Source organism: Anguilla anguilla, chromosome 12 (genome assembly GCF_013347855.1).
Source record: "Anguilla anguilla isolate fAngAng1 chromosome 12, fAngAng1.pri, whole genome shotgun sequence".
In the NCBI taxonomy this organism is placed as follows: domain Eukaryota; kingdom Metazoa; phylum Chordata; class Actinopteri; order Anguilliformes; family Anguillidae; genus Anguilla; species Anguilla anguilla.
Window position 1 is genome coordinate 24,159,223 of NC_049212.1, and position 12,348 is coordinate 24,171,570.

Sequence of the window (12,348 nt, forward strand, 5' to 3'; positions counted from 1 at the left end):
ACTGATCTTCAGTAATGATACTGATTTAAATTATCAGGCGACACATCGCATTTGGAAATTTGTCAACTTTTGCTGCACTACTTACTGCACTAAATATTAACAGAGATGAGTGACAACATTGAAGGAAGGATCCAATGTAAGCATGCCTACATTACATAAAACAGATTACTAAGATAAATCACTGAGAAACTAAAATTGGCAAAAGGGTGAACTATACAATATAGCCAGTACTAAAAAATGTATGGCATATACCAAGCTTTCTGAGCTGATGACCCAGTAATGACAACCACCATTAATTAAAATATTTCTGTGTATTTCAAAACAATTGCATGCAACCCGTGGAGTGAATTTAACATGTGCATGTGAATGCAACTGTTGTGAAGGACAACGGAAAGAATACACACCTGTGTAATGTACACAACCTACCTCAAGTTTTAAGGGTGTTGCATAAACCATCCCTGTTCCAGAAATCAGGTCAATGCAACTAAGCATGATTTATTTGTGATATTTGAATATGTGGGTACCCTAACACTGATGATTCACTATAATGTCACTATGTATTATTCACTACTATGTCACATGTGAGTGAAAAAATATTGTATAACATGGAACAGCAAAGAAAAAATATCAGTGAAAATAGCACAACCCAACATTTCAAATGGATACACTAGCATTTACTCAAAGTGAGGCACATTTATAAAGTATATTTGACCAATGACAGTGTCTATCTTCAGATATTACCCGATATAGCTCAATCTGACACAGTGTTATTCAACCCACAATGACGTGAGGACCTGGGGTTTGAAAATCTCTTGCCAGAAATGTCTTACAAATTGGACACGATGACGTGCGCCTATTTCATCACGGTCTACTTAAAATTTTGTTCAGCCTGTTTTTTGTTTTTGTTTTTTTTGAGTAAATACGATTTTTTCTACATTCTGAAAATGTTTGTATGCTTTACATTGTTATTACATGATTATTTTTCAACAAGGAATGTGATACATGGATAGCCAGTGAGTTGCTTTTATCGTTTCTTTTTCTTTTGCATATGAATGATATAGAATAGAGCAATAGGCTCCCCTTTGACTTAAGGCCACATTGCCATACCCATATTTGGCTGTGGTTTATGAGAATACAGATAATCGATTTTTAAAAATTGACATATTTTACTTGATTCATATTCTTGGTTGCAACAAGCCAAGGCTAAGGGGCTCCTTCTGCGCGCTTTCGAACAATAGTGCACGACAGCTGCTGGGTCGACGAAGTGGACTGATAAAGGAAAGCTACAGCAACACATGGGGATGGCGAGGTGCCAAAAGACTTCCACTTCAAAGCCAAGAAATGCTGCCTTCATGTGTAGAACTATTTTATTGCTCTCTTATTGCCAGCCTGTTGCATTTAACGGAACTTCAGTGCATAAAACTCAGAGACCCTTGTTAGTTTACCAGTGAGAGTGCTGTTATACAAAATATTCCCCTATATTTCCAAGTAAACACAAATGTCCCTTTAATGTTCATAATTTGCATAACAATGCATATCCCTTAGACACGATAGTCTGCATGCATCAAGAGCGGTTTCGCGAGGCTAATAAACAATTGTGTGTAACAATTACACACACGCGAACCTTGTTTCGTCCTTTTAAGTCACAAGGCATTCGTGTCCTATCTTTAATTTTTCATTTGAGCCATCGAATTTTTTATACATGGAGATAAGCTTTAACAGATAGTTGTGTTATATTCCTACAACACGACCTGTGAGGACATAATTATATCAGCATAAAAAACAACTGAAAAAAAAGACAACAGTGATGTTTTTGCCTAGTAAGTAAATAGTGTAGCTCACTGACGCTGCAATTTTCACATATTCAAGGTCAACTACAGGCAATTCTATATTTTATCCTAAAATATTTTAAACCTCCATCCAATCACTGAGGCCACAAAACAACAGAGAACAAATGAAGCGCAAGCTAACACCTGTCGTTTTCTTTGAGGACTGGCCCTTAATTCCCCGACTTGATTCATTTAGTCCAAGGGGTTGCAGCCTGCAGCTGCCAACTGTCGGCATCGCGTTACATTCACGAGGCCACACAGGGAAGCTCTCAGAGACAAGAAAGGAAGCTACGGAAACAGAAGAGGACGGGCAGAACAATTTTACAGCTGAATTGTTTAACACGGCCAGCCTAACTACACTTTTAGAGGGGCCTACACCTGTATTTTAAATTCAGTGAATCACAATGGTTTCATATTTGTTTGATGGCTTCTATAACGATGCTAGATAAATATAATATACATAAGGTGCCTATACTGTCCAACGCTCTATACAAACATGTAGTTGTCTAAAGGTGTGTTCCATTAATTTGATCTATAGGCTAACACAGAAAAAGACCAACGTTTAATCCCCATATCTTAATGTTTGAATGCTGTGAAACAGAGAAATGTAGACTACCACTTCAGTGCTACACGTCACACTATTGTTATTTTGATACAGTGTTAAAAGGATAGGAATCAATTGATCAGAGTGTAAGGAGTCAGATTTCTGAATAAAATATTGTTTCCTGTACGGGTCAGTAAGATACATAACAGGCTGACAATGGGATGAACAGGACTGACTGTCTGTCTCGATTTTCATTTATATTTCCATATACATAGTGGTGTATAAAAATATAGAGCCCGGCGGGAACACAAACCAAATAATATTTTTTATGCTCAATCCATGCGGCGCAGCCAGACATGCAGGAGACAAAGGGCTGCGTGCTGATTGGCTGGCGCGGGGTGCGCTCTGAGGTTTTCTGGCTAGTGCTGCCGATTCTCCTATTCATATGTAAATTACATCCTATAAATACCTACTACAGCTACCCACTGCCAACAGCGCATCTCGTTAAGGTTTCACAATAAACACAAGACTGTTTGCCTTTAGTGTAGCTATAGATTTTCTAAGTTTGTATCCGCCTGCCAGCTGCCCCTCTCAAGGACCGAACGTAACAGTGGATTACAAATAGCGCTCTTTCCATTGCTTGGGTTGAAACCAACATGGCCCCGTCGTCTCGACCTAGCAAAAATGGATCTATCACAGATGAGGAGGAATACTACGGCGTTAAAGGAGACCGAAAGGTAGGCAACGGCATCGTTCTCCCTCCTGCGTTATTGGCTTCATTTTATAGCAGTATGTCAGCATAACCTAATATGCTGTTTGTGAATGATCTCCATTTGTCAGACAAGAAAACCATTGGTGGAGAAAAAGAGACGAGCCCGTATCAATGAAAGTTTACAAGAGCTCCGGACGCTCCTTGCCGACTCAGACGTAAGTTTCCGACGTACTTGAACGCCACTTTTTCATATTCACCTGTGGCAATGACTGCATGACGCTGTGTGTTCGGCTACCCCCTCGTTTTGTAATAAAAACATAATATCTGCACTGTCTACAGTTCCAGTCAAAGATGGAGAACGCTGAAGTGCTTGAATTGACCGTGAAACGAGTCGAACATGTTCTCCGAAACCGATCTCAAGGTAGGCTATCGATACGTTTCTTGTTTCCTCTAGCAATATGATTTGTAAAGCTACAGTAGGCATATTATCGGTGCAATGCGTGTTCCCCCTTTGAACCAGTCTAATTATTTTATTTTGTGTTTGTATTTGAAGAAGCTGACAGCATGAACCGAGAAGCGAGTGAGAGGTTTGCGGCCGGCTACATTCAGTGTATGCATGAGGTACACATGTTCGTGTCTAACTGCCCAGGGATAGACGCTACGGTGGCCGCAGAACTTCTCAATCACCTCCTGGAATGCATGCCTCTGAACGAAGATCATTTCCAAGACATGCTTGTGGATTTACTGTCGGACACTTCCAGCAACAGCAGCACTTGGCCAAATAGCGAAGGGATTTGCGCTGCCCTGGCTTCACCTGGGGGCAGGAGTATATCGAGTGTCTCCTCAGCCTACTCTCCGGCTCCCTCCACTACATCCACTGAGGACCTCTGCTCTGATCTGGACGAGACAGACAGTGAACATAACCACACTTCTCCTGATGTCATGGATAACCAAGAGGTCCAAAACATGCCAATAACCACCTATTCCAAGTCCATGTGGAGACCATGGTAGAATTGTAATCCTGGCCATCCCCTTGAGAATTATTAAGATTACTGTGAATCTACCTGAAGCTAGGCCTTCTACTGTGGTTTAGATGTAGTCCCAGATTAGTGTAAATTGTACCTCTTGACATTAATGAGGTGATGTTGAACACAAGATGGCTACCGGACTATTCCTGTCTGGACCGTCTGTCAGTGGTGCCCACTTGATTGCCCAAGTGATTGTGGACACATTGTAAATATAGAGGGGAAATTAGAATGATAAAGCTCTTTGACATTTATGGTAATGCCTTAATTTCATCTGTTTTCACTGAACAATATATGAATTTGCTCATTTTAAATGTAAAAGTATATGTATAGACTGCTGTTTTGTAGATGTACCTACTTTTTTTTTCTTCATAGACCTTGAAGGAATATGCCATAGAGGGGTTCTCAGAAAGATAGGAAAGTATTTCTACCTTCAGTGAAGGGAGGGGTAAATTAAATGTAAAATGCTTAGATGAAAACTATTCATTCTTGGTAGCAGGGTTGTATGGGGGTGGGGGGCTGTGAAACATCTGGACAGCTTAACTGTGTATACTGTGGCTTATTTGAATAAAATAATTAAATTCAAAGTTCATTTGTTTGAATCATGTAGATAATCATGATTGTTACTTGTCTTTCATGTATAACTGTTTCCTGTTTGTATGCTATTGCTGTACTTCCACTGCATGTATTTTGGCATCACCCCTGCTCACCTGTGTAATGTAACTAGAACTTATCTCATTGTCTTGTATTAAATCTATTAAATATGTAATTATTTCCCCTAAAGTATTGTGGTCAATTTTATTTCCCTGTGGATGATCAAATTAAGTAGACAACTCCACATTGAGCAAAATATGCAGATCACTACCTAGAAGGAAGATCACCAGTACAAAATGTAGCACAACTCTGCACGACAACCAAGTCAACATGTGCTGAAATATATCCAAGGAACACATTTACAACAGTAGAACGGGGCTGTGCAACTGAATTTGAGGACTTGTGTGTATGCTATGGTTTGTTCCAAGTTCCAACCAATTGCTCTGACTTGAATAGTTCCAGTTCATTCACATTGGACCTAAGGACAATGATTAAACCAAGGAAATAAGTGCAGTCTATAGCGGTGGCTCATCTAATCTATGTGTAATGTTTCTGACCAAGATGTGCATCATACATGGTAAACTATATCATTTAAATACTCCAGTTAATTGTGGAATAAAAGATTCCACTCATCTCTATAAATTACAGGCCTTACTAAACACGTGAGAACACATTAATAAAGTCAAATAAAGCCTACAGACCAAGGTATTTTGGAATTACAGGCATTTTAAAAATTCCTTAAACGTGTTAGGGCTTTATCAGCTGTGAATATCTTGCTTCAGAACTTTCTTTGTGAGGGTTAACTGTTTAATTTAACACCTCGTCTTCAAAGCTGTGCAGATTTGTCAATCTGTTCCTCCGCTGAAAGGTGAAGACTGGGTGTGTTTGAAGTTGCTTTCTTAAATATTTTAGAAAAAATTAACAGGCAAGAACGATGCGTCAAACTTAGATTTGAAAGGCTTGACTACAAGTGCTGCGTATTTTACGCATGTGCAAAAGTAACGTTTTTCCTAATAATGAATGAAAATGTCTTACTGGCAATTTGTTTGATTATATGCACGTAGGTATAAATGCCTTTGTAACTATTATAAAGGGAGATTACATTCAATAGTCTCATCATACTCGTATTAAATTTAAACATTTACAATAATCGCCGGGACTCCACTTACACGGGTTTGACAAAGGAAGTAATATGCTGCGCAACTGTATTTGCACCTAGATCTGCTTCGTATGAGACAGAGGGTCTACACGGATCACAGCGTTGCAGTTCTTGTCAAAGGCGCACACACTGCCGCAGACTGCTGTCCCAAGGCCAAACATGAAAGCACCCCGCCTGGGGCGGCTGCCGCGGCGCAGATCCTGTACCTCTCACCTCTCCGGGGCTGCGACAACAAGGTGTTACTAACGACACGCCGTGTCGGAAACAATTGCTTTAGCAAACAGGAAAATGTTAAATCCTGTTTCCAAGTAAAATGTCAAAACCCACTACCTCCCGACCTTCGTACGACGAATAAGCAGACAACTCAGTTTATGCCCATTTCAGAGGAAGCACAAGCATAGTTTCAAATGTATTTGTCCCGGCACAAACGTATAAATCATTATTCATGGTGGACATTGGCGCATTAATGAAAACAAAGGGTGCAGAGACAACACAAGTGCACTTCCTTTACAAGGAAATTAATCTAGTGAAGTTTTCTTCCAAACGCCCCCTAATTTAAGCGACCACAAAATTCATAATACCATGCAAGAACATGGTATAAGTATGGTTGGCACTTGGTTAATTCCTTCGCTCAGTTTTTAAATATGCTACTGGCCAAATATAAGCGAATGTTGATGGTCAGTCTTCGCCCAGCTACATATTCGAAAATATCGTATTCTTCCACCCAAAGTGATTGCTTAAATTGATTTAAGTGCAGCAAAAGTAGATAAAAGTAGCATACTCGATTCAGATTAGAACATGTGAGTAAATTAGAGAATATGTGAATAATGGTTTGGCTAATCTATTCACCCACATATTAGATTTCCAGACCGGTAATTTGTGATGGCGTAAAGACGAGACAGCAGCGAACATGGAGAGAAGCGCTCTGCAGGGTGGCTTGTAAGCGTCCACACCTTAGCACTAAATTGGGAGAGGTGTGAACGTGATCAAAGTTGGTGTCACTCCCGCGAAACCCTTTGACAGCCTGTCGCCAAAACTGGGATACTAAAACTAAATAGCATCAATGGCTACAGGTTGTTTGCTACAAGAAGTTACAGGGTGAGCAGAATGCCGATTTCATAGGGCAGCCTTTCCGTAAAATTGTATTGCCTGTGCCGGAGCGTGAGATGAGCCTACATTCACTGCTTAAAACCAACCAGATCACTTTAAATGGGTTTGTCTTTTATCCGGCAGCCTCACTTTTGGAACGATTTTGAAATTCACATTACAGACATACATCTCAAACTTGTTAAATAAAATATCTTGTTATAGCCTACCACGAATGGTTAGATTGCTTCTAGTTATTTTAAGTAGGCCAATGTATAGCCTATATTGTTTCCGTTCATTGGTTTTGAATTCTGCTGCGTGGTTGGCCGGCGCTGACAATAGCATTTTCAATTCAAATTTATACCAAACCGTCTCTCTGTCACCAACATATGGCCGTGCAACGTACCCCACGGGATTTCAGCGTACACGCGTCCCAACTGCCTCCGTCGGGCAACCCGTTGATGAGCTTGCCTAGCAGATGTCACGCTGTTGCAACCTTAAGCAGACCGGGGCACAAACTAATAACGTGGTCCACACGTGGCCTAAGTTTCCACATATCGCGATATCGGATCTTTTCTACTTGTAAGTTTCTTAACCTCGTGTGGCTGTAGTTCAGAGTGTACTACAATACATGTATGCAACATTGCTTGAGGTTGTGATACTTGGTTCGAATCTTATGTATTGGCCATAAACGTGCTCGAGCAATGGGGTTCCTCAAAAGCTTGTGAGGGCCTTTATTTTTCAGAAAGGCTGTGTAAGTAGGATATCACTTGGCAAAATGTTCCATGTAGGGATCTCTGTTTTAGCCTGCTAGTCGATATAAATAACAAATAAGTTCCTCAGTTATTTATAATAGAAATTGTCTTCTGTGTATGCAATGCTACTAAGCTTTGTGGGAAATATTTTTTAAATAAAGCAGAGTCTAAATGTGGATGCTGGGGAAATGCTGGGAGCGCAAGAACCTTTGTGAAAGACATGCAGGAGAATGCAGGGCAGTTCAGCGAGGGCATCATCAGCAGCAGGATATCACGGCAGCATCAGGAGCTGCAGAATTGGTTGAGGCAAGGAGAGGTAAGGCTGGTGATTAAGGGTGCAGGCATCATGTGTGCGTCAGTGATTTGCTACTTCTCCGGTTGTCTGCCCAAACTAGCTCCGCAAGCTTTGCATTGTCTTGTTTTTTGTGATGATGATGACAACGATGATTCTTCAAATGGACCCTTTCAAATGGATTCTTTTTGTGGATCTAAATGCTATGCTGTATGATCCCTAAAAATGACATTAAAATCAAAGCTTGCATTTGATATTTCCGCCTCTTTCCAAAGAGCACATTTTTGGCCATGATCTTTGCCCGTGTAGCACTCCTCTACCTTTTTGTCATTGCATTAATACTCTGAAGTTGCTTTAAAGTTGTGTAATGATAACTTTACAATCAGGGGCGCCACCAGTGATTTTAGTGAAAAGATCTCAAACTGGGCCCCACCACCATTGAATGAATTTATACATTATCATACTCTTTCCTTCTCCCCTTCCACATCTGCTTTCACTCTAGCACATGGATTTTTAGGTATCCTGAAAAATAGCCCATATTGTAGTTGTAGCTTATTTTGATATAAAAAATTAGGGGAGATCAAGTTTAGCCGGTGTGAAAACACAACGTGAACAGAGTATGTGATTTGTACATCCTAAAACCCGGCATCCCCTGTAAGGGATGGCCTCTGGTCTTAATCTCAAAAACCATATATGCAACAATGCTGAAACATACACTACGTGGGACATTCAATAAAAATAAATAACACTTCTGATAATATTTTCACTGCAACATATTTTTGTCATCCATCCATTTTCTGCCAGGTCACAGGAGGATGTTAGTAACATGGCTTTACATCGTTTCATCAAATGTAATGTGAACATCAAATTTCTTACATTTAAATGTCACAAGTCTTCACACATTTAATAATGGCAGCACAGATTCTGTATTTACTTAAAAAGTTTTATTACATTATAATATTACTATTCTCACATTTTATGTTTAAAAAAACAATGCTAACACACCACAAGTTCTCACATTGGCAGACACAAAATATCAGAAACATAAAAACACAGAACAGTTGTAGGGCACTGGAATGTCTTTTTGCACCGAATGATAACTGTGAATTCTTTGTCGTGCTTCCGGTGCGCATACATTAAGTTTTGCTGTCCAGTTCACGGACCTTTACATGATGACAAAACAATTAAGACATTACTTCCGTGTGGAACGTTCTGGAATCGAGCCATTGCCCCACACTCAAACATCACAGAGAATCCTGCACAGACACAGGGTGTTGGAACAGTATTGTTTGCAGCTTTTGAGGAGAGTCCTCTACAGTGACAGGTGTTACAGAAGAGGTCCCAGTGAGACACCAGCTTTTCATGTTGACAATGGGCAAAAAAGCAGAACAAAAAATGAAGATACAATCTCTTGGTCCTGGCAGTTTCACTTTGCACTGGCCTATTTCTGCAGTTTTTTCAAAGGAAACAAGTACATTGTTAGGGTGTCTAGTTCTTTATGGTAATAAAGAAAACACTGTAATAAATACATTTCTTAATCCTGTTTTAAATATCTCCGCTTTGTGAAAAATACAGCTAGAAGAGGTAACTTGCATGTAAAGATCTTTAGATCTTCAATATACAGTAGGACTTCAAAGATATGAACTTCAACCAAAAAACACACTGACCACTCACCGGGACAGGGTATAAACCTGGACCCTAGAATATGCAATTATGCCTTATCAATCAGCAGTGATAATATAAATTATATATAATTACATACACATTTACATATAATATAAATTATCACTGCAAAAAAGCTTAGCCTTAAACAAATGAGACATACCATTGATATAAGTTCATAGAACTTTTAAAATGGGAAAAGTAGCATGTTTTTGCACTAATACCAAAAATACAATGTGGTTCCTCTTTACATCAACTGTGTTTGATATGAAGATGAACAGAAGTCAGACAGTTAATGTAAAAGGCCAAAGAAAGGGGCTTATGTTTGAATGAGATCCTGATTTCTGGTTACTAATTCACATTGAATATATGTTTAATTACAAAGTTTCTGACCAAATTGAGCAGCCCATTTAAAGAAACAAGGCTGTCATAATGCAAGTAAAAATGATTCAGATTCTTAAAGGGTAAGCATCACATAACAACCTCCCCCCCCCAAAATATTAGACCAATTCTTTTTATTCAGGAGGTTTTTCATTAAATTAAGCTGAAATTGTTGTTAGTGCAGGTATCATTACGCACTGACTTCGACCTACTTGGAACAAGATTGCTAACTTTTCCAATGTTGGCAAGCTGCATTTATCTTGCATTTATTCAGATAAAATTATGTTGCGAATCATAGAATAGAACAAACTTCTTCCATTTGGCTGGTATAATTTATAATATCTGGTGCTTACCCTTTAAAACTGGTGTATTTTCATGCCACTTTCAAAGGTGCAAACATTTCTAAGGTGTTCATATCTTGGAGGTTCTAGGTAGTGGTGAGAAAGTAAACTTTGTACGTCAACTTTTGAGCTGTTCAATAAAAATTATTTTATCAAATACGTTCATAAATAAAAAATATCACATAAGGAATCAGGCATACTGTAACCATCTGTCAGAAGTTTCCAAGAGGGTATTTCAGTCAGTGAGGAGATCTAGTTTGCAGCTATTACATTGTGACCAAACGTCAGTCGGTTCCACGATGCTACTACTCACATGACCAACAGACAGACACAGACATGGTTCTGATGGACCCGGCTTTCCTCAACAGTTCAAGCTGAACGCGCGTCCACTCCAGTTCCAGCTTCTCGAAAGGCACCAGGAGCACCAGGTGCAGCGGACAGGAGGCAGACTGCAGTAGCCTGGACACGCTGAGACCGGCTGGCCTCAGGTGTGTCCACAGACACGGTCTCACAGTCTCAGTGTCAGCAGGAGAACCTGAACATTCTTCATAACACGCCCGCTGCTGGGCAACAAGGTCAAAGTAAAGATGAGAAGTGTGAGAGCAGAGCTCCGGACTGCCACAGCTTCACAGCTAAGGCTGATTGTGCATGCGAATGCTTGAGCCCTCCTGTGCTAAGCACGGGTGCATGGGCAGGTGAAGGTGCGTGTGAGGGGAGATCAGTCCAGGGCGGCCGGCCAAAGTGGCTCTATAGAACAGGGCCCAGGCTGGGACAGGCGTCCGCCTGCAGGGGCTCCTCGCCGTCTTTCTGGGCGGCACCGTCCTCGTTGACATCCCCCAGGGCTCCCAGCTCCGTGTCCGGCAGATCCTCCTTGATCGCGGCTGAGGCGTCGTCCTTACAGCACAAACACTCCTGTGAAAAGACATGTCCTTATTTAAGCTCATCACTTCTCCAGCTATCAACCAAGGCACTTTGGACACAGAAGAGCAAGTCTTTAGTAGAAGATGCAATGCCCACCCACCAAAAGTTCTCACTGCAAAAGCCTACTCCAGTACCCTCAGATACAATCGCTGTTCTTAGCTTTTTTTGGAATGCGACACAGCTGCACTGATAGAACAAACATACTGTTTGACAGGCTCAGGACTTCATGGCCTCCCTAAGTACTGTCTGGGTTGACCTGGAAAGCGCATGGGAGCTCACCTTGACGTCGAGGACTTTGGGGAGGCCCCCTCTCCTCATCCAGGGGTGCACCTCGCACAGCTCCTTCTTCTGCTCCTCGCTGAAGTGCGGCTGGCTCTTCTGCATCTGCCGCAGCCTCTCCCGGTCCTCCTTCAGGACCTTCTGCACATCCCTGTGGGGGGGCAGCCACACCCATCAAAACCCCAAAATCCAAACTGGGCTTAAGCAAAAAGGACAAAATGAATTACTAATCACAGCAAAGACGGAATCTTAAAAGCCTGCAGAGGTCTAGCACTGGAAGATAGGAAGTGTGCCATCTTCCACTATTTTAGTGCCACCTGGTGGACAAACGTCCTAACTGCAGTAATAAACTAGCATTTTATTTATGGATAGTTCACTTTCTGGGGTTTTTGTTTATATTGTTTCAGTTTTAGTGTACAGTGGTATGCAAGTTAGGCTCCCCCTGGTCAAATTGCATGTTTTGTGGAATCTATAAGTGTGAAAATAAGTAAAAACAACCTCAGCAGGGTACAATCGTAAACATTACATATTTTTGCAAATTTGATTGCACAATTACTATTTATTTGCTTTAACTTAACAGTTACAAAATAAAACAGTTAATGTTTAGACACCATTCCAGTTGATCCATTAATACTTTGCAACAGAGTGTTGTGGAATGAAGAAACAAAAATTGAACTCTTTGGCCACAACCTCCAAAGATACATTTGGAGAAAAACAGTTAGGGGAAATAACGCCTTGCTAACTGTTAAGCATGGGGGTGGATCTATT

General features: G+C 40.7%; 2 protein-coding genes across 9 annotated transcripts in view; one reads left to right on the top strand and one right to left on the bottom strand.

The window, feature by feature from the left end:
- Positions 1-2,752: 2,752 nt before the first annotated feature.
- Positions 2,753-4,893, top strand: her13 (hairy-related 13). Its single transcript, XM_035384151.1, has 4 exons — positions 2,753-3,110; positions 3,214-3,300; positions 3,425-3,506; positions 3,639-4,893. Exons 1-4 carry the CDS (start codon positions 3,030-3,032, stop codon positions 4,094-4,096), a joined length of 708 nt encoding a protein of 235 aa, XP_035240042.1. The 5' UTR covers positions 2,753-3,029; the 3' UTR covers positions 4,097-4,893.
- A 3,926-nt stretch (positions 4,894-8,819) lies between these two features.
- LOC118210320 (period circadian protein homolog 2-like) overlaps positions 8,820-12,348 on the bottom strand; it is a 28,475-nt gene continuing 24,946 nt past the window's right edge. For 5 of the 8 annotated variants that reach the window (XM_035386402.1, XM_035386403.1, XM_035386401.1 and 2 more), the window contains 2 exons: positions 11,581-11,731; positions 8,820-11,292 (listed from right to left, as the gene is read on the bottom strand). In XM_035386402.1, coding sequence (XP_035242293.1) covers positions 11,128-11,292; positions 11,581-11,731 — 316 coding nt within the window. In that variant the 3' untranslated portion in view covers positions 8,820-11,127. Of the gene's footprint in view, positions 11,293-11,580; positions 11,780-12,348 lie in introns of those variants that run through there. The other 3 variants (XM_035386400.1, XM_035386404.1, XM_035386406.1) reach the window with 2 other exon arrangements.